Genomic DNA, 24905 nt, shown 5'->3' with positions numbered 1-24905 from the left:
TTTACTCGCTTAAAGTGAAAAACAAAAAAATAAAAAACTAAAATACACCCGAATACATAGTTTCTCCGCAGTTTTTAAATGGTCGCAACAATGAATGCTAGCATGGTCAACAGACCATGCGAAAACTTAACCTTGAATTTTCTCTGCTCAGATCTGACTCATTTGGTTTTCTTGGGTTTTTCCCTTTCCCGCATTTTGACATAATAAACCCGCTTCGTGAGTTTTTTGGAACCTAATCAATTATATTGTCATCGTCAAGTCAGTCTCTATAAAAAAAACATACCATGATATATGTTGTATCGTTTAAGAAATGCTGCTATTTTTAAATCGATAAATACCATTTTAAATTGATTAATTTGCCTTCCTCTCTACGTTTGATTGACGTGGGGGGGGGGTGTATAAGTTTTGGGAGAGGGTAGAGTAAGTTTGAGGGCGGGGAGTAAGTTTCATTGAGAGGCCATGCTCTGTTAGATACGGAATCTTTTAAACTGTGTGTACCTACGGAATCCGGAAACGAGACTTTAACCATTGCGAAATTGATGTCGGCACAATCAAAGAAAACACAAGAACAAAGATAGACAAGAATAAAGATCAAACAGAGCACAATCCGCTTACAAGTCTTAAAATACAGTTTTGCCTTTTGCCGATTAATTTTGGGTGCGGGTAATTTATTTAAGGGTGGGGAAATTAAGGCGGGGGGGGGGGGTAGTTAGTGTTTATAGTGTGAGGAATATCGTTTTGCTAAAAAATTGCCTTTGTGAGTAGTTTTATACTTCGAGTAGGTCGTGAGTAAAACAGAAATTGTTGCAAAGTTTTCGATTGTTCTTGCAACAATTTCTTACAGATTTATAAACCACTCGATTGTTTATATGACGAGTTTCGCATAAGTAATAATTGTTCAAAGTTTTTATGAAGGATCTTACATCCATTTCAATTTGTTAAGTATAATTATAATCTTTCATAAGGAATTTATTAGAATTATAATTGATTAATGAAACTCCACAGATTGCCATGAAAACAAGATTTTTGAAATGTGGGTGGATAAAAGCGAAAATCTTTCTTGACAAGTCGCTGATGTTCAGTCGTGAAAATTCATTATTGTTCCGACTTTCGAAGAAAGTAAGGAATATATATGCTCGGGTGGTTTTTTTTATCCAGACCAATTCTCAAAAATGTTTCCCTTGGGGGATCGAACCATGGATCATCGTGTTCTCAAAAGGGTCGCGCTCGCCACTATACTATCTGTGAAAAGCTGTAATATACAACAATTTACGCGTGGCAAATTATCCCGCACCTTAAAATTATTCCAAATTTAATTGAGGCAGCCTAATTGGTCTTATTAATTCCATAAACGATAGTTAATTTTCAGCTTAAGACTCATAGCTTGTCAATATTTCATTAATCAAAAATTATTAAAGACCAGTTTATGGACAGTCCGAACTTTCAGGGCTTTTTCTTGATACGAGCGTTCTCATTTGACTTTGATCGACACAAGTCGAGAATTTGAACCCAAGAAACTAACTTTTGTGAACACTTTTTGGTGTCCATAATGTGAACTTTTGTGTCATCGCGCAACTGGCCAAGCAGCTATATAATAAAAAAAATCAATGATGGGAGCAAAAAAAGGGCCTCTTTTTCAACATCAATTTTTGACATTAGAGAACGTTGGTAAAGTTTTGACATTGATGCGAAGTTTCGCAGGATGAATGACTGAATTGCTCTGATCACAAAACGGGACTGAAGTTTCTTAGTTTGACCAGTGTTTTTTGTCACGGAGAAAATCCAACAAAACTGCTCGTATCAGGGCGAAGCCTTGAATGTTCTGACTGTTTTTTAAGGCCTATGAGGCAGTGTTTGCTTTAAAAAAAATGATCAATTTTTCGAAAAAAAAATTGTGTTTTTTTTAATCTCCCCACACGCCATATAAAGTACAAAGTGATAGATTTTGCTCTTAGTAACGTAGAAATGATGTCAAACAGCCTGTTTCAACCAATTTGGAACAATTTCTATTAGGGATTAAATCTCCGCTTACGTGTTAATAGCGCGAAATATATCGCGTGTTAATTGTCCCAAATTGGCCATATTCGCAATATTTGAACCCTGATAACTTCATGAAAAGTGATCACAGCTAAAATATTTTTTTTAATTTGAGCTCAAAACAACAATATCTTTCGGCTGGTATTAAAATATTTCTTTACGAAAGTCGGAAAAAAGTATCGTATTTCGGTAATGATTGTCTAAAAATTAATCGCGATTTTCTGGAAACTAGTCGCGATGATCTGGAAATTAGTGGCGATGATCTACTTTGGATGATTTAATGAAGCGAAATAACTCTTGATGGTCTGGAACTTGGTCGCAATGGTCTGAATTTTAGTCGCGGTGTTGTGGAAATTGGTCGTGATGGTCTGGAAGTTAGTCGCGATAGTCTGAAAATTAGTAGTGATGGTCTGAAAATAAGTCGCGATGGTCTGTAAGTTAGTCGCGATGGTCTGGAAATTGGTCGCAACGGTCTAGAAGCTAGTCGCGACAGTCTGGAAAGTTGTCGTGATGTTCTGAAAATAAGTCGCGATGGTCTGAAATTTAGTCGCGATGGTCTGCAAATTAGTCGCGATGGTCTGGAAGTTAGTCGCAATGGTTTAGAAGCTTGTTGCGATGGTCTGATTGTTAATGGCGATGGTCTTGAACTTAGTCGAGATGGTCTGGAAATTATTCGCGACAGTCTGGAAATTAGTCGTGATGGTCTGAAAATAAGTCGCGATGGTCTGAAAATTATCGCGATGGTCTGGAAATTAGTCGCGATGGCCTGGAAATGAGTCGCAATGGTCTGATTATTAGTCGAGATAGTCTGGAAATAAGTCGCGATGGTCTGAACATTAGGTGCGATGATCTGGGAATTAGTCGCGATGGTCTGGAAAACGGTCTCGATGGTCTAGAAGCTAGTCGCGATAGTCTGGAAATTAGTGGAGGAAGTGTATAAATTAAATTGTGTTGTTTCAGAAGGCGAACTCCTGCAGTACCTTCCCGGCCGAGTCCTTCACAGTGAATGACGACGGCAACATCTTTTTCCACAGACCCAGCTCGGCCATGGGAAAGAGACCCTCGGACAGCATCGTGGTCCCCCCTCACTTCCCTCAAGGTTAGTTATAAATTAGACCCTTTTAAAATTCTTTTAAAATTAGCTGACCGCTTTTTCATGGAGACTTGTAAGATCTCTGAGACACATCGCAGCTAGCCGGGTGGACCAAAACTCCTTATCAAACAAATTCCATAAAACTCACAAAAAATGATTAACATTTTCAAATATTTAAATATCTATGGTAAAAACTTCCCATGCATGAAAATTGTATGACTAGCTTTTTTTTCAAAAAAATCAATTTTATATTTAATTAGTAATGATATGGAAACTGAATGATAAGCATTTTCGGAGTATGGAGGTCAACCTGGGAATGTAGAGTGCAGTCGCAACGATGAAGACAAGAATTTGAACTGCAGTTGCTCTATCCCCCTTCCAACTCACATAAGCATCAGTTTTTTGTGCAATAAATGATTTGCATATGACAATAATGACGATTAAAAATGCATGTTGCTTTTTATAATAATCGGTCGGAAATTCTAGGCCAAACAGATTTAAGTAAACTTTAACTCGTGCGGTGAGAAGAAAAAAACAGTCGTTTTTTTTTCATCTCGAAAATTTTAACCAATAGTTATTCCATACAATTGTACGCTATGGATTTTTTACACCGGTTAGTAGAACATAAGTCATATGGAATAAAAAACCTTCTTTTTGGCCAACAAACTCTGAAGATTTTTGATCATAAGTGTTCAAAAAAAGCTCCACAACCGTCATTTTCTAAAGAGCCCCTGCTAAGAAGAATCTTGAAAAATAAGACATTTTAAAAGTTTGCGAGAGCTTGGAAAATCAAATTAGTCGGCTTAAAAAAATCGACCTTCTTTTCAAAAAAAAAATAAAAAGCACCCTCCTCCCTCGAGAAAACCCTCAATGCACCCCTGAATATTTACATTTCCAATTATTGGAGCAATTAAGCGTTATGTTACCGTAATTGTTTCTTCAAAAGTTAAATTTATCAACACTCTGAAATAAAATTGGATGGATTTTATCAGTTAAACTGCTTGTTTTGTAATTATTTCCTGACGCACATCAAGAAAAAATTTTTTTTAATGAGCGCTTTTGTTATTTATATATTTAAAGAAAACCCATGGGCGCAAAATGTACTTCTTAAAACTGTGTTGGTATATTTTAAGCCTCACCAAGCAGCAATTATCGGGAACTTATTACAGCAACTATTTTAGCCATTGTTTATATCTTTTTATTTACTCTTTTTTACTCATTTTTAAGCTTTTAATAGAGACAATATTATCCTTTGTTTTTTTATAACAGAAACGAAAGAAAAAAGTGCGTTTGAAAAACTAACAGACGATCTCAAAAGATCTTTCGGGGGAAAACGAACCAAGTCGCTCCTCAACTCGGTCGATTCCAGTTCGTGTAGTATGTACAGTCCACCTATGATGGACAAAAGCGCCGGCGGGCAATTGAGCCCCAGAATCGGAACACGAGAGAACTCGATTAGCAAAGACAACAGCTCTGTGGATGTGAATGGCCGAACTAATCCTTCGTCAAAACACGACTCGACATGGGCGCTGACTGCCACGACTAGTATCCGAAGAAAGAGTTTTACGAAGCCGACTTACATGGAAAAGACGACTAGGCAGAAGCGACTTGCAAGTTCGTTTCGGGACTGCAGATCGAACAGTTTCCGGAAAATGGACGAGGGCGAGAAGCAGTCGTCGTCGGCTAAGTTGACTGGGGAAGTGGTGATCGATGAACCGAGTGAGACGAGGATGATTCGGGGGGCTTGCGAGGACGCCGCAAAGACATACACTTCTCAAGTTAGCCCACGAAACTTTTTTTTGTCGAATAATTTATTTCCGCTCACTTGTAACCCGACTTGACCTGCTTCAGGACTCAGTTGTTGCTTAAATATATATTTGGGTGTCGGATGAGCTCAGAACATTGTCTTTTCTCATGCGCAAAAGACCGAATGCTGAAACAATTCTCAACCAATCAATTCCCCTTATATTACTCAAAATTGACTAATTTTATTGCTTATTTGCACCGAATTTATAAAAAGCAAAGCTGGTCGGCTTTCAAAATTTCGGTCCTTCTCTGGTAGAAATTTAAAAGTTGCTAAATCCTAGAAACATACCAATAGTAGCTCATGTAGTTTTACCAATTATCCCCTCCCATCCCCACACACACAAAAACACTTAAAAATTGTATTTTCAGAGAAAAAATGCATCTAATTTTTTGTAGAGGAGTTGGTTGAAAGTTTTTCAAATCAAGCGGCCACTTCTGCCGAGGCGATTTACCCTGAATAAAATTTTGAAAAAATTCAATGCTTCCAAAAATGTACCTCGAGAATGAATAGTTACTTGATATTTGGTTTTTAGGAGAAGATTCGATTCATAGTCTCCACTCTCCTGGACACAGAGAGGTCTTACGTATCATCACTACACTACCTCGTTTGGGTTAGTCAACAACGCACTACTTATAATAAAATGCGCTTCAAATCGAATCGGCGCTTCAAAATTTGTACATTTATTGAAAAAACTCTTTAGAATGCCCGACTCGTCAACGTATTCATTGCTCCAACTTTCGAACGAAGTGAGCAGGGGCGGATCTAGGATTTTCTCGGGGGGGTTTCGGATTTTCAAAAAAAATTCGATTGATTTTTTGAGCTCTTGCAAATCACCAGAAAGACCCCATTTTTGCCAAATTTTCTGCGCCGCAGGCAAACTTTTGAAAAAAAACAGGCCGAAAAAGGCGTTTTTAGGCACTTTGTGAAACATTTTGACCAAGAAAAATGCGTTTTTTTGGCGCGCGCTCCCTCTCCCCCTCAAAATTAAAATATATTGGCGCCAAAGCCGCCTTGAGAAAATTTTAGGGTCAGTCAGCCAAAAATGGATATCTCAAAATAGTACAAAGGGGGGACCCTTTGGGTCGGCTGGGGGTCGAATCCCTGAGGGTCCCCGTACCCCCTAAATCCGCCGGTGGAAGTGAGGATTATATAAACTAGAAGTGATTTTTTTATTCTGAGGAAAGTTTTGACTGCTTGTGGTGCTATCCAGGAATCTTTGGATTGCAAGTCGGCTGGGCCTGCACTAGCCTATCGACCATTAGAAATATTTCGCTTTACAAATAATAGTCAGAATCACTCCCAATCGAATTGAGGAAAATACATCGGTCGTATTAAATCCATAATTTACTCGAAGCTTAGCACTTAAAATTTCATACTGACAGTCCAAAAAATATAGTTACCAGTAAAAGGGCTGTCGGAAAGCTTAGAGTTTTGCTCTGATATACAAGCAGTTTGCTATTATTTTAAAGCCAAATTGTTGATACTATTGGTGATCTGGAGCAATGTAGGCCCCTAGACAAGAAACTAATGCTTGCTGATATTTTTTTATTGAGTTTTTATTGGCTTTGATTAAAACATTTTGTTGTGATTCACTTTACTTTGTAAGTGTAATGATTGTTCCGACCATTTGAAAAATGTGGAAGAATCGTGTATTTGGGTGCATTATTTTTTTCTATTTGTTTTTCTTGCAAAATCAGGTACCACAAATAATCACCAGAATGGATTGAGTGATATATCATATTAAAGCCCTTTCAGTCGTAATTTGAAAGACATTACAAAGACATTATTCAAGTAAGGTTGGTTTTTGGAGTTTTTTTAGCGTCAATTTGGGAATCAAAAGTTCGGCAAAGAAAAAATTGAAAACATTTTTGGAAAATTTTTGAATTTTTTAAGTTTTTTTTTTAAAATTGTTTTTCAATAGGCCTATTTTACTATGGCTGTTAAATATGCCTAAGTTTTTTTCTGTTCAGATCTTTTAATCCCAATAAGCAAAAAAAGACACTGAGTTGAACTTTTTGTATTTTTTTAAAACTTTAATCGGGACCTTCTGTGCTACTTGCACAGTAACCGGCTATCTTTCTTTCATTTAACAATTGGTAAAACGACAAATGCATCTAGGTTGTGTTAATTTGAGCATATTTTTAGTCAGCAACCAAATTCTAACCAACCGAGTGAGGAGCTGTCATTGGACACAAAAATCTCTAAAAACTTTAAAACTTCTAAAAGACTAAAAACCGCCTCTGTAGTTATTTAGACATGAGTGCTTAACTATTAGTTCCGGAATGGAATCAATTTTCTCAGACAAAGAGACAAAAAATTTACCACTAATTGTCAGTTCAGATAGCAACTTTTCATAATTTTCAAAAACTCAAAATGTGGAAAAATTGAAATTATTTTGTTAAAAGCGTTTAATGGCGTTAAAAGATGCATAAATTTGACGCAGTTCCAAACATAATAGTTGGTCAGGAAACGTCTGCAGTCAGTGCTGCTAGAAGTCTCGATGAAAACTGTTAAAATCTTTTCTCAACAGGTCTCAGCATTGCCCCAATTCTGTCTTTACTGATGTTTACGACATTATTTTCTTTCAAATTCGTTGACCAAAAAACCTAGTTACCAAAAAGTTGGCATTTAATATAGACAATTATCCACATTGTGATTTAAAAAAATTGCAGTACTTAGCATGAGCAAAGATGAGCAACGCAAATACAAAGATGCTTATTCCGAATTTTTTCAGAAATTTTTTTTAAAGTCAATTTTCGGTATTTTTCATCGCTTTTCCATAAAAAATTTTAATTTATCTTGATGCCGTACGAATTTTTGGACTTTTTGGCAACAAATTTGTCATTCAATTGAATTTGTTAATTTGTATTATGATTTAAAATTCTACATCCATTAAATTGTTTATAATGACAATATCCTTGCCAGCAAAAACAAAGTCAATTAACCCAAAACTGCTCCTCCTGACCTTAGAAACCAAATTTAACAGATGTCTTTTAACATGCTGATAAAAGATTCAACGCGTAAAAATGGGTGAAAAACTCTAACTAACATCAAAATCACTTCTTTTTTGGCCGATTCAAAATCCCAAGATCACCGGTATTGCCAACAATTGGACAGTAACTCTAATTGAGAGCAAAAAAAAAGATAGAATTAAATAGTCAAATTCAGCAAACTTATTTTTTTTAAATGTGAATCGTTCGTTTATTTGTTTCTAGCTTTGCCTGAAGCCTCTTCAAAACAGAACCGAAATATGCGAAGAGCACCTATTACACTACATGCTGTTCAAGTTCCCCCAGATACTGCAGCTGCACCGACAACTCCTCGAACGCCTCGAGGCCATGACTTCATCATCTTACACTTCCTCCTCGTCGACACTTGAATACAATAACAACAACAACACCTGTTCGACTTCGTCTATCGCAGGAGGGACCACGGCAGCTGCGGGTGACGGGGGGAACTGTTTGAGGGAGCCGTTTGCCATTGGGAAACTACTTCTGGACATTGTGAGCTATGATATTATTTTCGCTTTTAGCTTTCTACTCTACTCTTTTATAGGAAATAGCCGCGAGTAATTTTGGCGATTGGAAAACGGCGGTACACCATCGACAATTAGGAATTCGATATAGTGAAAAAATTTTAAATATGAAATGCTACTTTTAACTGAAACAATTCGCATAATTTTGTTAAAATGGGTGTAGAATTTTTGCCTGCGCACTTATTTTTGGACGCTGTTTGAAATACTTATTGAGGCCGTTTTTCTTGAGATGAAAGCTGTTGGTTTCCAACTGTAGCCAAAAGATGTCCGGGTCGGATGTCGGTAGTAGTATCGGTGCGAGGATAATGTCGAGCTCGGTGTTTTGTTAATAACCGTATCAGATAAAAAACTGAACGATTTTTCCGATAGCAAATTTTGATATTTGACCTCCTCGTTACCCAAAATATCACCCCTTCAATATCAATATTTGACATCCATTTTAGTCGAATAATCTTCAGAATTTTGTAAAGCGCAATTCACATCAATATGTATTAAATTTAAGGAGTAAAAAAGCGCTGAAAAAATCTATTTTCATCAAAACTTTCAAAAAGTGCTCTCTAACGTCCATTCTAGCTCGAAATCTTGGGAAATAAGGGTCTTCATAGTGTTATGGGGGAGCTCGAAAAATCATTTTTACCGAGCTATAAAACTTGGCTGTGAATATAATGAGAAAACGTCAAGCCGATGGTTTCAGGTTTGCGTAAAAGTTCATTGTTCCTCAAAAAATATTTGATCACTGAAATTGTTCAGAGAAAAATCATCGCTAGCCTCCGTATTTTGTTCTTTCTCATCAAAATTCGGAAAATTATTTTAAAAATACTGACCATAGTCTTTCAGGCGGTTTAATTACGATTTCAATGTCTGCAATTGGATTGACAGTACTTTTTAATCTTTGGGACATTTTTCATTCTGAATTACGGAAATAAGCCGCAAAATGCTGCTGTTTTTGCAAAATTTGTCTGCAAAAATCCTTTCTTGTGGCATTTTGCGGTCGTTTAATTCAATTCTGTAGTTAAATTGGTTTTAAGGATGTCTAGTCTGTCGTTCTATCAGCTAATTACCTGGAAAACGAATAAGGCGTAACGATTTTATATCTGAATTTTTATGCCTGATTTTGTCTGCCCTTAAGCTTTACTATTTAACGAGTCCATCTTAAAGATAAGTCTTGAAAATTACGATCGACATGAACTTAATCTATGAAGAAAGTCAAAAATGCCATGGTTGAAATCAAAACGGAAATAAACTTGACTTTCTTGCAACTTCCCATTCTTTTCATGCTTGAGCGAAATTAGATGAGATGCAGTTTTTGGGGATTTTCCAAATATTCGTAGAAACAAATCGTAGAAAGTGACGATTCTTAATTTTTCATAAGGCGACTATTCGTAATAGGCGACTATCGTATCAAGCGACATTTCGTAACGCGGCTTTCTTTGATATTGATCAATTGAAAGGGAGTAGGAGCAATAAGCAGAATGGTATAAGAGCAGAAAAAAATTAATATTTTTTTATTCAGATGGGCTAATTGAATAAAAGAATTATCAAAATTGTCAACACTATCAAGAAAATGAATAAATTATGCTTGAATTGAAAAATTCAAGCACCTCTTTTAATTGAAGTAATCATTTTTTTTTGTGAAATTAAGGGGGTTTAAATGTTGTCAATTTGGTCAATTTGGGACAGTTAATGCGCGTTATAATTCGTGGTATTAACGCGTAAACGGAGACTTATGATCGAAATTCAAAATAATTTCAAATTGGACTGAGGCATGCTCTTTGCTCTATTTAATACTTAGCTATATACAAAATATATCTTTTTGTTCTGACTTTCGAAACAAAATTAACGAACTATTTGTGCTCGGGGTGGTTTTTTTTTCTTCTGACAAATTTCGACTTTTTAAGTAGCCATTTTTGACAGAATTTTTTAATTATCATTCAAAAAATATTGTTGTCTTGAGCTTAAATTTAAAAAATTAATTTACTTGTGATCATTTTTCATAAATATATGGGGGTTCAAAGATTGCCATCTTGGCCAATTTGGGACATTTGAAGCGCGATATATTTTGCGCTACTAACTTATAATCCGTCTTACATTCCGTCTTAGAAGTCGGGCTCTTTTCGAGCTCTCCCCCTTTGATTTTTTGGAAATTTAATGTATGAAAACTTATTTAAAGATAATTTTTTATGATATAAAAAGCATTAAAACGTGTCAGCGTGAACAGGTGAACAAATTTTCAGAACATTTCTTTCATGTAAAATGCCACGTGAACAATTTTTGAATAGCTTTATTTTGAAATTTGGGGGGGGGGGGTGGGAAACTGGAAAAGAGCCAGAATGGTTGAAGGAAGCTTATTTGCCATAATTGATTTGTTATTTGAAGCGAAAATTTTCACTTTGTTCTTCATGTGGCGTGTTGGGGGATGATTTAGAAAAGCTCAAAATTTTTGTAGTTTTTTTCTTTTCCAAAAATTTCATCTTTTAAAGCTAACACCGCTTCAAAGACCTCAAAAGACAGGCGGGACATCCAGAGCTTCGCCCTGATACGAACAGTCTTGTTCCAATATATGCTCGTCAAGTAGCGGATTTAGTGGGGTGCTGGGGGATGGACGCCCCTTTCTCCCCCTCCTCCCACGGATTCGACCTCCTGCCGACCCAAAGGGTCCCCCTTTGAACTATTTTGAGATTTCCATTTTTGGCTGACGGAACCGCAACTTTTTCTAAGGGTGCCCTGCGCGCCAATTTATGCTAACTTTGAGGGGGGAGCGCACGCCAAAAACAATGCGGTCAAAATTTTCCAAAAAGTGCCTAATAACGCCTTTTTTGTTTGTTTTTTTTTGTAAATTTGCCTGCGGCGCAGAAAACTTGGTCAAATTAGGGTCTTTATAGTGGTTTGGGAGAGCTCAGAAAATCGATTAGGTCGACCTAAAAAAAGGTCGACAAAGTTTCGAAATAATCCGCCCTCCCTCGAGAAATTCCTAGATCCGCGCCTGTTTTCATCCTTGTCATGTCGTTGCGGGTATGCTGTTTTACACGAGTACCATTGTTCCATTCATTTGTCGCTTTCGTTGAACCAATTTGATTAAAAGTGAACACACCTCACTTAATTAAATAATCTTAGGTTCATCTTGGAAGGAGTCCGAGCAATACAGACAGGAATACGGTTTTTTATACAACACAAAATTATCAGTTAGTCGACTGCAGTACGAAACCTTAGATTTACAAAAACGTTTAAGAACACGCGCATGGAAGAATTTTTCAAATGTGTTTTATCAAGTTTGAGAAAAAAAATTGATTTCAGCTGCGCAATTTTTTCAACTGTAAATCAAGTGCTCACGTACACGCACAGTTGCTGGATATTAAAGAAAACTTGAACAAGAAATTGTTTTTTTAAATTTTGAAAATTAGTGTACAATTATAATTTGATTGTCGTAAAAAGTCCCAAATGGCGATGTTTCGAGTCCTTGAATCCCCGCCTCCTGATTTCGTCCTTGTCTGATAACATCGTCCTTGCAAAATGAAGATGTGGTGATAGATCTATGCACATGTACCTACATATGCCTGCCAGATTTGTAGCTCAGCCCAACTCTGAAAAAAAAATACAAAACGTGGTGGCTGCACAATTGTCTTAGCTCTAGCTCTTATGCTCATAACGCTCTTAAGCGCCTATCCAGTTCCCTCTACAGATATTTCATCAAATTAACTTTACTATATCTTTTTTTAAATGATTTTTGATGTTCTAAGCCGCAAAGAAACGGATTTTTTAAAATATTTTTTGCCCTCAAATTGCCAAATGAATAAATTTTGAACAAATGCAGGTTAATATTTCACAGAGGGGTTAATGTTTCAAAGGGTCCCCCAAGGGGTCCCCAAAGGTTCAATAACCCAAAGAATAGGCATTTGTGGTCCAAATCAGTTGGATATTCATTCTACCATAACGTTTTTAAGCCGCGGGAAAAAAAACACAACAAAATAAAAACTATAAATTCTCATGACACCCGTTGTTGCTTAAAATTTGGTCATGAATAAACAAATGATTATAAACTGTCAGTTGTTAAATAACCGTGGCTCATGGCTGAGACTATAATTAATTAAAACTGTTCAAAAGTTTCAAGCAAATGATTTTCCAATTAAAAGTGAAAATCTAATTTTAATGATAGTTTTTTAAACCACATTTTTGTTGACGCTCGTTTTTTTTTATTTGGCGTATAAATTTGTGTGTTGTTTTCCCCTAATTTGTTGTACGAAGTTCTTAAACGTTTTTTGAGCAAAACTTTGTTAAAACAGTTTGTCTGTTGTCTATGTTTTCATTTCATTCAAACTATCAATTGCATAATGACATGTTTTTACCTTGACAAAAACTACAGGCTTTTGAAAAAATAAGGATAACCAAGGGCGGATTTAGGGGGGCGGCTTGGGCGGACGCTTTTTTCGGCCTGTTTTTTCAAAACTGCTTGCCGCGCATAAAATTTTGCCAAACCAGGGTCTTTATATTATTTTGGGAGAGCTCGGAAAATCAAAATTGGTCGACCTAAAAAAAGGTCAACAAAATTTTCAAAAAATTCTTGAAAATCTCCCCCCCCCCCCCCCCCTCGAGAAAATCCTATATCCGCCCCTGATTGTTATACCGGACTTCGAAGTTGGACTTATTGCTTCTGTGAAGAAAGTTCTCAGAAACCAAATAGAATTTAGTCAATAAGCAAAAGTGTTTTTGATGTTTTTGAAAAACGATCAAAACTAAACACCGAATCTGGTTTTGTTCTTTTCAGTTCTCGAAGTGTGAGATGCGGCAGGCGTACTCGGAGTTTATCTGCAAGTTCAGTCGGACTATGGAGGCCAAGAACATCTGCATGGCAAAGACACAGTTCCACAAGTACATCGAGGTAAGCCCCGTGTATAACCCCCTTTTTGGTGTTGTTCCAAGATAGGAAATTTTTGGAGAAATTCAGTAAATTAGTAATAAATTGTTCCCTTCTTGAGAACAAAATTATTAATTATTGTGACACACAACCTAATTCACCTAATTTTTAATATAACTAACTTTAATGAAGGCCATCATTCATTCTACGCTATCAGCTAAAAATACCAGAAATCGCCTTCGAAAAATTTAACAGGTTTTTAAAATTTTTTTTGTTGTTTGACTTTGGTTTTAAAAAAAGTAGAATTTCTTGTCGATTATTGCAATGTTTGTTAATTGTTAGGTTTTCAGATCATTAAAAGTCCAAATGAAATGACATCAATTCTTATTGACCCTTCATTGCGGGATGGAGGTACTAAATGAGTCATACGCAACATACATCATTCGAAAATTTCTTAAATTCCGTTAATTGTCCAACTAGAAACTCAATTAACTGCTAGTCTCCTTATAGGGTTCGAAACTTCTACTTTGATTCTAAGCTTTGAAAAGCAACGCCTTTTTTCTTTAAGTTGCTTAAGCAACTTTTTACGCAGGAAACTGGACCTGATTGGAAAAAGTTATTGGTCTGGTTAATCTGTACCTGTCAAGTTAATCTGTTCACAATTTTATTTCCTCTCATCTAATTTGGGGGATATAGTATTGCAGAGTTGAGTTTTGATCTTGTTAACTACCCCCCCCCCCCACCATGGATCTTAGTAAATAATTGCCACCACTTTAAAGAACTAGTTCAACGGATAAGCGTATGTCGTATGTGAGTTTTGTACCTTGTAACGAATTTTCCATATTTTGTAATAAGGGGGACATATGTAACAAAATCTGAGATTTGATTGGATAATTTTTTCAGGTGTGCCAGCGACAACATCAGGTCAAACTGACGCTGGATGATCTGATGATTAAGCCGGTGCAGCGCATTCCCAGATACCTCCTTTTAATCAAGGTAAAACACAATACGCCCCCCCTCTCATTGGTTTTCCCGCACAGCTTACGATATGCTATAAATCAAATCACTTTCTCCAATATAGTTTTAGTTCGGTTAGCAATCGCAACCACTATAGTCACATACCTTTTATGGCTTTAGTGCGCATTCCCTATTACTAACCATTACTAGCAACAGCCCTAAGCCCACTTGATAATTTTGCCAATCACCTCTTTCATTTCTAGCTGGGAAGTTTGTATCAAAGCCACAAAAAAAGCTTTACAAATACATTTGATTGAAAACCCAGTGTGAACAAAATAAGGTCTATCCCGGTCCAATTTAAAAGCTTTTTACCCATTTAAAATAAGTGCTTTTAGATTAGTTGCCAATACAATTTATATCACATTTATTGGATTGTCCTATTAAGGGATGTTTCTGATTTAGGAGGTTTTAATGTGGCTACACAAATGAACTGTTGTAATTTCATACTTAAATCCCTAGTCTCTAATGAGGAAAGACGAAAATGCTTAGGTCGAAGTGACACGCCGCTTTCTCCTACAACCGATAAAGTCTGGTGATAGGCTTGTAAAAGTGCAGTTAAGTTTTTTGATGATTTTAAAACATTTTACATCTGCTTTAAAACAGTTTGTTACGCTTGCGGGAAGGTGTTGGATCTTGTTAACTACCCCCTTTGGTCTAGATAAGAATTGCCACCTCTATAAAGAACTATTTAGCGGATAAGCGTAGCGTTATCAAATCGGAATGTAGACTGTTTTCGGATAATTTTTTTTCGGGTTTAAAAATCAGTTAAATCTCTTGTGATGCTGTTAGGCAGCTGATATACTCAACTTCATGAAAATTCAAATTTAATTAGTGGCTGGGTGGTAGTAGTTACTACAGGGTAGTTTCAGGGGGACTTGAAACTTTTCCTAGTTTTCTACGTAATAATTTTTTTCGGCTAACTGATGTCTGCTCAAAGATTGTCTGCCTTGTTTCCGCTACGTAAGTTGTTTCCAGTTACCAATTTGAATTTCAAATGTCCTTTTTGGCATGTTTGCCTAAAATTTTTGTTTGATAAAAGCAGGTACTATGAAAGTATATGAGAAAATTTTAATAATTTTAGCAAAAAAAAAATTTTTTTCCTCAAAAACCCTTCCACCGATTTTTAAAAAGGGGTAACAAAAAAAGGGTAACCCTACAAAGACTGCCTTTTTTATTGTGCGCTTACATGCTCACCTGGTCTCTTTTGGCTGTACTTTTGTCTGCAGCCTTCGAAAAAGTCTGTGGGGGAAATAATTGACTGATTACTTTTTTTTGTTTTCTCAAAAACTAACATACCAAATCTGAAATTTTTGTTTCAAAAAAAGATTACAGATTTAAAAGGCTCTTCTCCATAAGCGACTACCACAAACTGTTTTTAACATTAAAATGGTGGCCCTCGCAACAGTCAAATTTTTGATTTTTTTGGCCTTTTTTTGAAAATTTTAAAAGTTTTCTCAAAAACTAACCTCCCAAAACTGAGATTGGGGGTTCAATGGAGATAACCGGTAGAGGTAAGCCATCCTGCATTAACGGCCACTCTCAATTTTTTTAAACTAAGAGTTATCGTTCTCGAAAACTCTTTTTTGTTTTTTTGAGTGTTTTGTTTCTAAATTTTATGAGTTTTACCAAAAAAGACCCTCCCATATCTGAAATTTTGGGTTGAGTTCAACTCAAAGATTTGTTTGTGTGAAGTTTTTATGCATACATTAGTATGCATAATTTTTTTCGACCCAAAAAGCTGAGACCCGCGAAAATTCAAAATTTTAGTTTTACTTCTGAGAAATTACTTCTCTCGAGAACCACCATTACAAACCTGGGTTTTTTGGGTTCAATCGAAAATAAAAATCGGTGAAACTCTTCTTCATAATTTTCTGTTTTCAACCGAGTTTTCTGAATAACTATGCTGCCAAATCTGATATCATAGGTTTAAGCGACGAAAACTTTTATCTTTGAAACTTACCTTTATATTTTGCTACGTCCAGTTTCTTTTAGAAAAAAATTATGATTTTCAAACAAGTTATATGCTATTCGATTTTTACAAAATTTATCAGAAACAAAACAATTTCTCCACAAGGGAAAGGGCCAACATACGAGCAAATTAGCTCATAACGGAGAGTCACTGTTGTGCCCCTGGTTAAGATATCCATGTTCATTTTTTCAGTTATTTTTCTGGACTGTGTAATGTTGCCTCAACCTCAAGCAATGTACATGGATCATGGTGGGCCTCGAACATCCGACCTTTCGATTGAGAGGCAGATACGTAACCACTTCACCACCACTTCAACCAAACAGTCCAAGGCGGAGGTCATTGGGTTGCCTATAACAGAGGGAGGGGGGTGGGCGTTGACATGAAAAGAGTTTTGCCTCGAAGATTTCTTTCTTTTTTTAGGATCTTTTGAGTGAGATGAGGAGCGACTGTCCAGACAGACAGAATCTTCTAGAAGCACAAGAGGTCATCAGGAGTCTAGCCAGTCTCATGAACGAACAGGTGTGCTTTTATGACTAGCTAGGGCGAACAAAAATCAGTTCCTTGTTTTTAGTTTTGAGTTCATTTTCATTTTCTTGTTTGCTTTTTCTATTTTTTTGAAAATGTTTTAAGAACAAAGATTAAGTTTTGGGCACTTTTTAAGAACTTTGTCTAAAGTAATCGGCTCTTTTCCAGTTTCCCACACCCCCCCCCCCCCCAACCCCCCCCCCCCAAAATAAAATTGTTCAAAAATTGTTCTTACGGCATTTTGCATGTAAGAAATTTTGTGAAAATTTGTTCACCTGTTCACTCTGACACGTTTTATTGCAGTTTATAACATGAAAAGTCATTTTAAAAAGTTTTCATATATTAAATTTTCGAAAAAATCAAAGGGGGAACTGGAAAAGAGCCAAGTAATCATTGAGTTCTTGTTAGGTTGGTTCAAACTGTTCGTTTTTGGTGTTTCTTATATGAACAGAGCTCGGAGAAAAAAATTCGTATTGTTATTGATTTTATCATTAATGATCATCATTGTCATTATCATCTTCTTTCTCGTGCTATTTCAGATTTTTTATCTGAATTTAGAGGCAAAATTCCGATGTGAAAGTTGTTTTTAATATTAATCATCATCATCGTCAGCATCTTGTTGTTTTTTTTCCTGTGAATTGCAGAAGAGCTATTAGAAGAGAACGCCTTACCACTATTCTAAGTGCCTCGTGATGATTGACAGTTTCATAATTTTGTTTCGTTGTGTGTTTTAGGACTCGTCTTGTCTGAAGGACATGCCCACAAATGAGTCACTGCTGCAGGAGTTGGAACACGTGGTGGATGGACTGAACTCGTTCCTGAAGTCACACGACAGACGACTCATCCGACACGACTTCGTCACCGAAATGGTTAGTCACAAACCGACGCACGCTTACACACGCGACGCAAAAACAGCTCGTGCGTAAAAACTAGTGGCGCTATGATCAATCCTCTAGAAAAGGTCTTCGTTTGCATTAAAAATCACTCCATATGCAAAGCGTTATGTCAATCAACTTAGTGTGCTAATACAAACCTTCTTTTTTTTCTAACCTAACTCCCATATAAAAGTGTTCTTGAAAGTATTCACTTATTTGGAAATTTCACTGTAGCATTTGACTCCTCGTGTATCATGGCAAAACCTTGCATGTTCCGACTGCCCTTTCATTGGTCTCCAATGGTTTCTGATGAAGAAAATTTAACAAAACACAATTTTTGGACCGCCAATATCAACAACTAGGTGTTACAAATGGGAACTTATGTGGCCGGGGTTCAATTCAGAACAATTTTGGTTGTGAGAAAAAAATTTGTGTTACGCTTTCGACATCATAGATACGCGTAAAAGCTTATATTTTTCAATTTCTTCTCAGTTCAGAACAATAAAGAAAAAACAACAACAAAACTGCTGACATAAGATCAAAAACTTGAGTGTTTCGACTGTCCTTTAATGTAAATCAAAACCATTTTTATCTCAAAGTTTGTTAAACATAGGTAAAAAAATGCAGTTTAATTAATAATTTTATTATCCACGCACCATTTAAACTAAAAAGTGATATATTCTGCGTCTCGTAAGTGATCAAAAATATCCAATTATTTGCCTCAATCAAAATTCGACTGATTGAAAGTAATCACGCAAGGAAAGCTTTTAAGTATATATTTCTTGGTAACTTTTTTTCAGAAAAGTATTAATTTTTTTTCACGCTCAACTTCAGTTCATTTCTATCCAATAAGAATAGTTAACTCCACTATTGAAAAGCAAAAGTGCAAAAATCACAAAAACGTAATCAACTTCTTGTTTCGAAACTTGACTTTAATGTTCAGATTCCCGAGCGGAATTGAAAGCTTTTATTTTGATCCAGATCTATTTTTCACAAATTGGGTTCATTTGTATCAAAAAACACCAGCTGAAATTTTTTTAATGAAATTCAAGGAGCGTAAAAAGCATTTATTTTTTTAAAATAAGTCAGTTTTTTCTCTGATTCTTTGCACTTACTACTCTTTTCCAACTATCGGCTGGCGATGTTTTAATTTGCCGATTACGTTTTAATCGGACAAAGTATATTGCTCGTTACTTGTCCTGAGTTATAATAGTCAAAGTATTCCTAAATCTAATTCCCCAAAAGTTTAGCACAACCGTTTGCAGATGGTTTTTTTGCTTACCTTTTTAGACAAAAAGAATTTTTGGATAGTGCAAAACTCTAGTAACCAACAACTCTAGTCAGCATTTTGATTTGCTTCCGGAGAAAAATTTATCAGAGCACAAATTGTTTGTCACTTTTTTCGAAACTCGGATCAATGGAACTTCAAAGCAGCTTTTTATTTGTGATATCACAATTACGCCGATAAGCATTTGTGTTTGCTTATAACAGACTTATCACTCTTGGCGATAACAGACTTATCAAAGTGTATAATTGAAAAAATTGCACGGTGCCATGAAACTTTAAAGCAGCTCTTGTTTTGTAACTTCCGCAACTGCTATTTGATATCGCACGAGTAGTACACTGATAAACCTGTGTGTCCATTAGCAAGTCGATTGGCAATAACTGATGTATAAAAAAGTATAAATAGTTGTGACATAAATTATCATGAAATTTTGAAGCAGCTCGTGATTTGTAACTTCCGCAATTTTTATATGATATCGCAAAAAGGGTACATATTTAAACACGTGCGTCTATTAACCCGTATATTTGGTTTATTGGTGATAATTGTTGCGACTTTCGAAGATAACGGAATATTTATGCTCGGTGTGAATTTTTTATTCAGTCAATTTTCGCCGATTGAAATAGTAATTTTCAAGAAAAATTTTTTTATGCCCCATTGAAGATATTGATTTCTTGAGCTCAAAAGTAAAAAGATATTTCACCACAGATCATCATTTGTAAAACTTTGGGGTTTTGAAAATTGCCAAATTGGCCATACTCTGGACTAAATTATGCGCGCTTTGAAGAATTTATTTATAATGCTGAGAGCGTAACGCGAATTATTTATGCGTGGCGAATTATCCCCCACAACCTACCGTTCCATGTTGAATTGAGGCTAACTAATTGGTCGTATTAATTTCGAACGACTCAAAATTTTAATTTTACACTTTGATATTGTCCAAAATGTATAGGCTTTCAATATTTTCTTTTCCCAAAAACTATTCGATATGAATTAAGGGACAGTCAGAACATTCAGGGCTTTGCCCTGATATACGAGCAGTCTTGTTTTTTCTCATTATCGTACAATTGGAGGACATACATTTTGCTATGAAGCTTTATAGTAACTCCTGATTCGTAACTTTCGCTTTTTTTGTATGATATTCAGTAGTGTGCCAAAGGGGGGGGGGGGCAACCGCCCTTCCCTCATTGCTTGTTGCCAAATTTTTCCAAACCGGTCTCCTCTTTGGTATAGTTTTCCAATTTTTCCTAACCAATCTCAAAATTTTTCTGAAGGTACCTTTGGCGACAATAAGATTAATTATGAGGGCGAAATGCGCGCCGAAAAAAAAACGCAATTTCTTTGTCAAAATTTTCCAAAAAGGGCCTTAAAACGCCTTTGTAATCTGTTTTTTTTTAACTTCGCCTGCGGCGCAGAAAATTTTTGACAGAAAATGGACCGTATAGTATTTTCGGAGAGCTCGGAAATTTAAATTGTTCGACCTAAAAAAAAAAGGTTGGCAAAAGTTTTTGAAAAACTGCCCCCTCTAAAAACTTTTCTGCGTATGCCACTGATGAAATTGCTATAGTGAGTGGTGGACAGAAAAACATTTTTGCCAATTGGCGTGTCTATTGGCGATGAGATACATGCAAAACTAATTAATTGGATAAACAAAAACTATCATAAAGCAACCAAACGCTTTTGGTTTGTTCAGGGATCTCTTCGTGTACGTCTATCCGAGTAGCAATTCTTGCATAATTAGCCAACTTAGTAATCCAAGTAGTTCAATGCATATTTTAACAAAATTTTTCCAAATTCCAAAATTAAAAACCATGCAGTGATTAAAGCAACTTACTTGATAAGAGAATTACTGATTCAAGAAACAAATAAAACTTTTGTTTATAGGCCGATATTCTATTTGTTGCCACTTTTATTTGAAAAAAAAACTTTTTCGATTTCAGGGCGAAGCACTAAATGTTCCGACTGCCTTTTAAAGTCTATGGAGCAGTCATAACAAGAAACGTTAAACGTAAAAAAAGTATATATTTTTTTCTAATTTGAAATTTTAGCGAAAATCATCCCCCAGCACGCTATATGAAGAAAAACGTGATTGACTTCGTTCCTAGTGAAAAATCAATTAAGGCAAATAAGCTTCCTTCAACCAATTTTAAACAACTTCTAAGACGGATTAAATCTCCGCTTACGCCAAAATATATCGCGCGTTAATTGTCCCAAATCGGCCGAGATGGCAATCTTTGAACCCCCATAAATTTACGAAAAATGATCACAGGTGAAATACCTTTTGAAATATAAGCCCAGGACAACAATACCTTTTGAATGATAAAAAAATCCCACCAAAAATGGCCAGTTAAAAAGTCGAAATTTGTCTGAAGAAAGAAAAAAACTCAACCCGAGCACAAATATTCCATTTCTTTCGTTAGGAAAGTCGGAACAAAAACCGCAATCATTAACAAAAATAGCAGTCCTAAAAATATAAAAAATTTATTGCGCAAATTATATAAAACAAAAAATATGGGAAATCTTTTTTTTTGCCGAAATTTTTTCAATTTTTTGTCATTAATTTTTTGAAGATAGCTTTTGTAATTATTCCTGATGCTCTACCTTTCTACACGTTTGTGTAGTTTTTCGTCACGCCACGCACAAAAAAACCCTAATTTGAGAAAAGGATAATTTTTTGTATTCTTTTTTATGAAGGTGGTCGTAACATTTTGTGATACATACTTGCACAGCAACAGGAAAAATTTTGTTTTCGGGTATGATCTTAATTTTTGCTTTCTTTCATTTGTTGCTTACGCAGCAAAAGGCACCACAAAAACCATTTTAATGATTAGTTGTCATGATTTGAACACTTTATAATGATAACTGATTACTTCTGTGTCACCCTATCCTTTTTGAAGTTTGAAATGCTCTGGGGCTTACTGTTTTTTTTACTACGGGCTCACTGTGTTTTTAATACTTTGAAATTTGGAATGCTATGGGGCTTACTGCCCAAAATGGCAGACGATGTTATAGTATGTCTAATTGCAAACAAGGCAATCCATTTGTCCCAGCGAGAACCAAATTACAAAATTGTATGATTCAAAGAAAATACGAAAACAGTTTACGATAGGTGACTAAAATACAGACTCAGACTCTGCTTCAATTTTCAACAGAAATTGCAGTCCTTCTGAAAGAAATGAAATATTTAAAATGGTTATTTTTATGCCGAGAATTGTATTAAACGAGGATAGTAGATCGCAATGAGTTTTTTTTCTATCATTAAAAAAAACGTGTTTTGAACACTGCAATATTTTTTGCAAAACAAGAAAAATTATGTGAAGAAAACTTGTTATCAAAAAAATACACTACATTTTACCTATTAATCGGTAAAAATCGGTTGCTTAAAGTTTTCTAAAATAGCAGCAGGGATAAACTTCTAGCAACCGGTCGCTTATAACAAAAAATATAGTCGGTCATGACAATATTTTCTACAATGGCATACAACCATTCTTAACTTTTTATCATCGATCTTGAAAAGCAAAAAATCTAATCAGTTGTCAAAAGTTTTCTACAAAATCAGCTTCGATACAAATTTTAACTATTTGCTTACGGCCGTGAAGAGCAGAACAGTTAATCGGCCGTGAAAATTTCCCCTACTAGCAGCATTGGTACTTTTCTTAAATGTTTTATGAAAAAAATGATACCAGTTGACAAATTGGTATTTAACAATTTCAATGAGAAAACGTAAGCAGATTTGCAGATTGGTCCATGTAGTAGCATGGATACAATTTTTTTAAAGGCTTGAAGTCTATCGCGGCTTGTCAATGCTTAATTAGGATTTTTTTTCATTCAATTACGATTTTTTCAACGGCGGGTTTTCATTCAAACATTTCAGTTTTCATCAAGTTTTTTTATTTCCTGCTTTTCCTGCGCTTTCTTGAAAAACCTAAATACACATGATTCATTCCAAAACTGTTGCGCTTTAGAAAATATACCGAAAAACATGTTTTCGAGCATTTTCAAACTATTTTTTTCTAAAAAACGACATTTCGCCTGTGCAACCTCACCTATTTACTCTGACATCAAAAATACCTTTGTTTCATAGCTTTATATCGTTAAGTTGTTTTAAATGGGTGTTTCGGTGGCTCGGATGACTTCATATTTCCAAAATAGTTTCCGTTTGTAGAGCTCAATAAAAAATTACTGTCTTCCAGTTTTCTCAAATTGAGTAACTTCAACCATATCAATTCAAATAGCTTTGAATTAATGTAAATTTTTCCTTCAAACCTGAAAATTCAAATTGCCAGGTTTTTTAAGTGTTTTGAAGAAACTGAAGATACTTGTTGAAGTCGTGTTGATTTTTTTGTTTCAGTTTCAGGAAAACTAAATTTCAATACCGCTCAAATTTCGTTTTTTAGAAATTGATTTATTGATTTTTATAAATTCAAATTAAATTAACTTGCACAAAAGACGACAAAAGTCAGAGCTTCATACGATTTTTTTTGTTCGACTTCCTTAAAACTTAACCATACCTAATATTCATTTTGTAGAAATAAATTCTGGTCATAGGTTGATTTGAATGGGAGGCAAACTTTAAAAAAAAATCTATATTGTCTGTCGATTTTTTGAAAAATTTTGAATTGCGTTTTTTTGGCGCGCTCGCCCCTCAAAATTAAAATATATTGGCGCCTAAGGAGCCACTAGAACTAATTTAAAATTGGTCAGCCAAAAATTTATGCCTTAAAATATAATCTTTGGGTCGTCAGGGGTCGCATCCTTGACAAGGAAAGCATCCCCCCCCCCCCCCCTCTAAACCCGCTACTGAGTTTGTTCAGAATTTTAAAAAAAAAACGATTTAATTTTGCTGGACTGTTTAGAAGAATATGTTGGTGAAGAAAAATCGGATCCTGCTGCTGTTCAACGATGCAGTCATGTGTCTGGCATCCAAGACCAAGAGGTCACTCTCCAAAAGAGGATCCAGTTTGTAAGACATATACCTACTCTTTTTTTTTCTTTTTCCAAAATAATTATTAACCCCCCTCCACCCCCCATCCTCCTAAAGGACTCGACCCCAAAGTTTCCCCCTTTGTACTATTGTGAGACAAACATAACATTTATTAATTTTGAGGGGGAAGCGCGCGCCAAAAAAAAACACTATTTTTTGGTCAACATTTTTCAAAAAAGGCTTAAAAACGCTTTTTGTTGGCCTGTTTTTTCAAAATTTTGCTTGCGGCGCAGAAATTAGGGCCAAAACACAGGGCCAAATTTTTAGTGCTTTGAGAGAGCTCGAAAATCAATTTGGTTTGACCTAAAAAAAGGTCAACAGAATTTTCGAAATTTTTGGCTGATATCCATTTTTGGCTGACGGACTAAAATTTTTCTAAAGGCGCCTTTGGCGCCAATATTCAATACAGTGCCGATTTAAATTAACCGGACAAAACGAGCTAAACTTCAAATTTAAAACGCGTTTTTCTCTAATAGGGTTGAGTTTAGGTGAAAACTTATGAAGACAAAACTTTCATAAAATGGTGTAATTTGTTTTGCGAAATTCGGGCACAAAATTTTACCCCAAAAATGGGTCATTTTGGTTTTTCTTAGTTATTCAAAAATTACCCAGTCGATCACAGACATAATTATTTCAAAGTGATCTCCTTACGTAGTTCAACAAACATTAAGAAGCGTGTATTCTCCAAAAAAATTTGCAAATTGTTTAAAAATTGTTTTTAAATAACTAGCTGGTATTTTTCTTAGTAAAAACGACCTTTTTTTTCTATCAAACAAAAATAAATTAACTTATACAATGTTTTGGAGAATATACCCTTATTGAAGTTTGTTGGGCTACGTAAGGAGCTCACGTTGATATAATTATGTCTGTGATCAACTGGGTATTTTTTGGCGTAATTTTTGATTAAATAAGAAAAACCAAAATGACCC

General features: G+C 35.5%; 1 protein-coding gene across 4 annotated transcripts in view; it reads left to right on the top strand.

The window, feature by feature from the left end:
• LOC134841148 (uncharacterized) overlaps window positions 1–24905 on the top strand; it is a 107598-nt gene that overhangs the window by 58705 nt on the left and 23988 nt on the right. For all 4 annotated transcript variants that reach the window (XM_063856950.1, XM_063856947.1, XM_063856949.1 and 1 more), the window contains exons 7-15: window positions 2998–3136; window positions 4400–4908; window positions 5470–5547; window positions 8153–8440; window positions 13235–13348; window positions 14228–14320; window positions 16731–16829; window positions 17570–17704; window positions 23849–23955. In XM_063856950.1, the coding sequence (XP_063713020.1) occupies window positions 2998–3136; window positions 4400–4908; window positions 5470–5547; window positions 8153–8440; window positions 13235–13348; window positions 14228–14320; window positions 16731–16829; window positions 17570–17704; window positions 23849–23955 (1562 nt within the window). The remainder of the gene's footprint in view (window positions 1–2997; window positions 3137–4399; window positions 4909–5469; window positions 5548–8152; window positions 8441–13234; window positions 13349–14227; window positions 14321–16730; window positions 16830–17569; window positions 17705–23848; window positions 23956–24905) is intronic.

This window comes from Symsagittifera roscoffensis, chromosome 3 (assembly GCF_963678635.1).
Source record: "Symsagittifera roscoffensis chromosome 3, txSymRosc1.1, whole genome shotgun sequence".
In the NCBI taxonomy this organism is placed as follows: Eukaryota; Metazoa; Xenacoelomorpha; order Acoela; family Convolutidae; genus Symsagittifera; species Symsagittifera roscoffensis.
The sequence above is the reverse complement of the archived record's forward strand: the minus strand, read 5'-3'. Positions and strand labels throughout refer to the sequence as shown.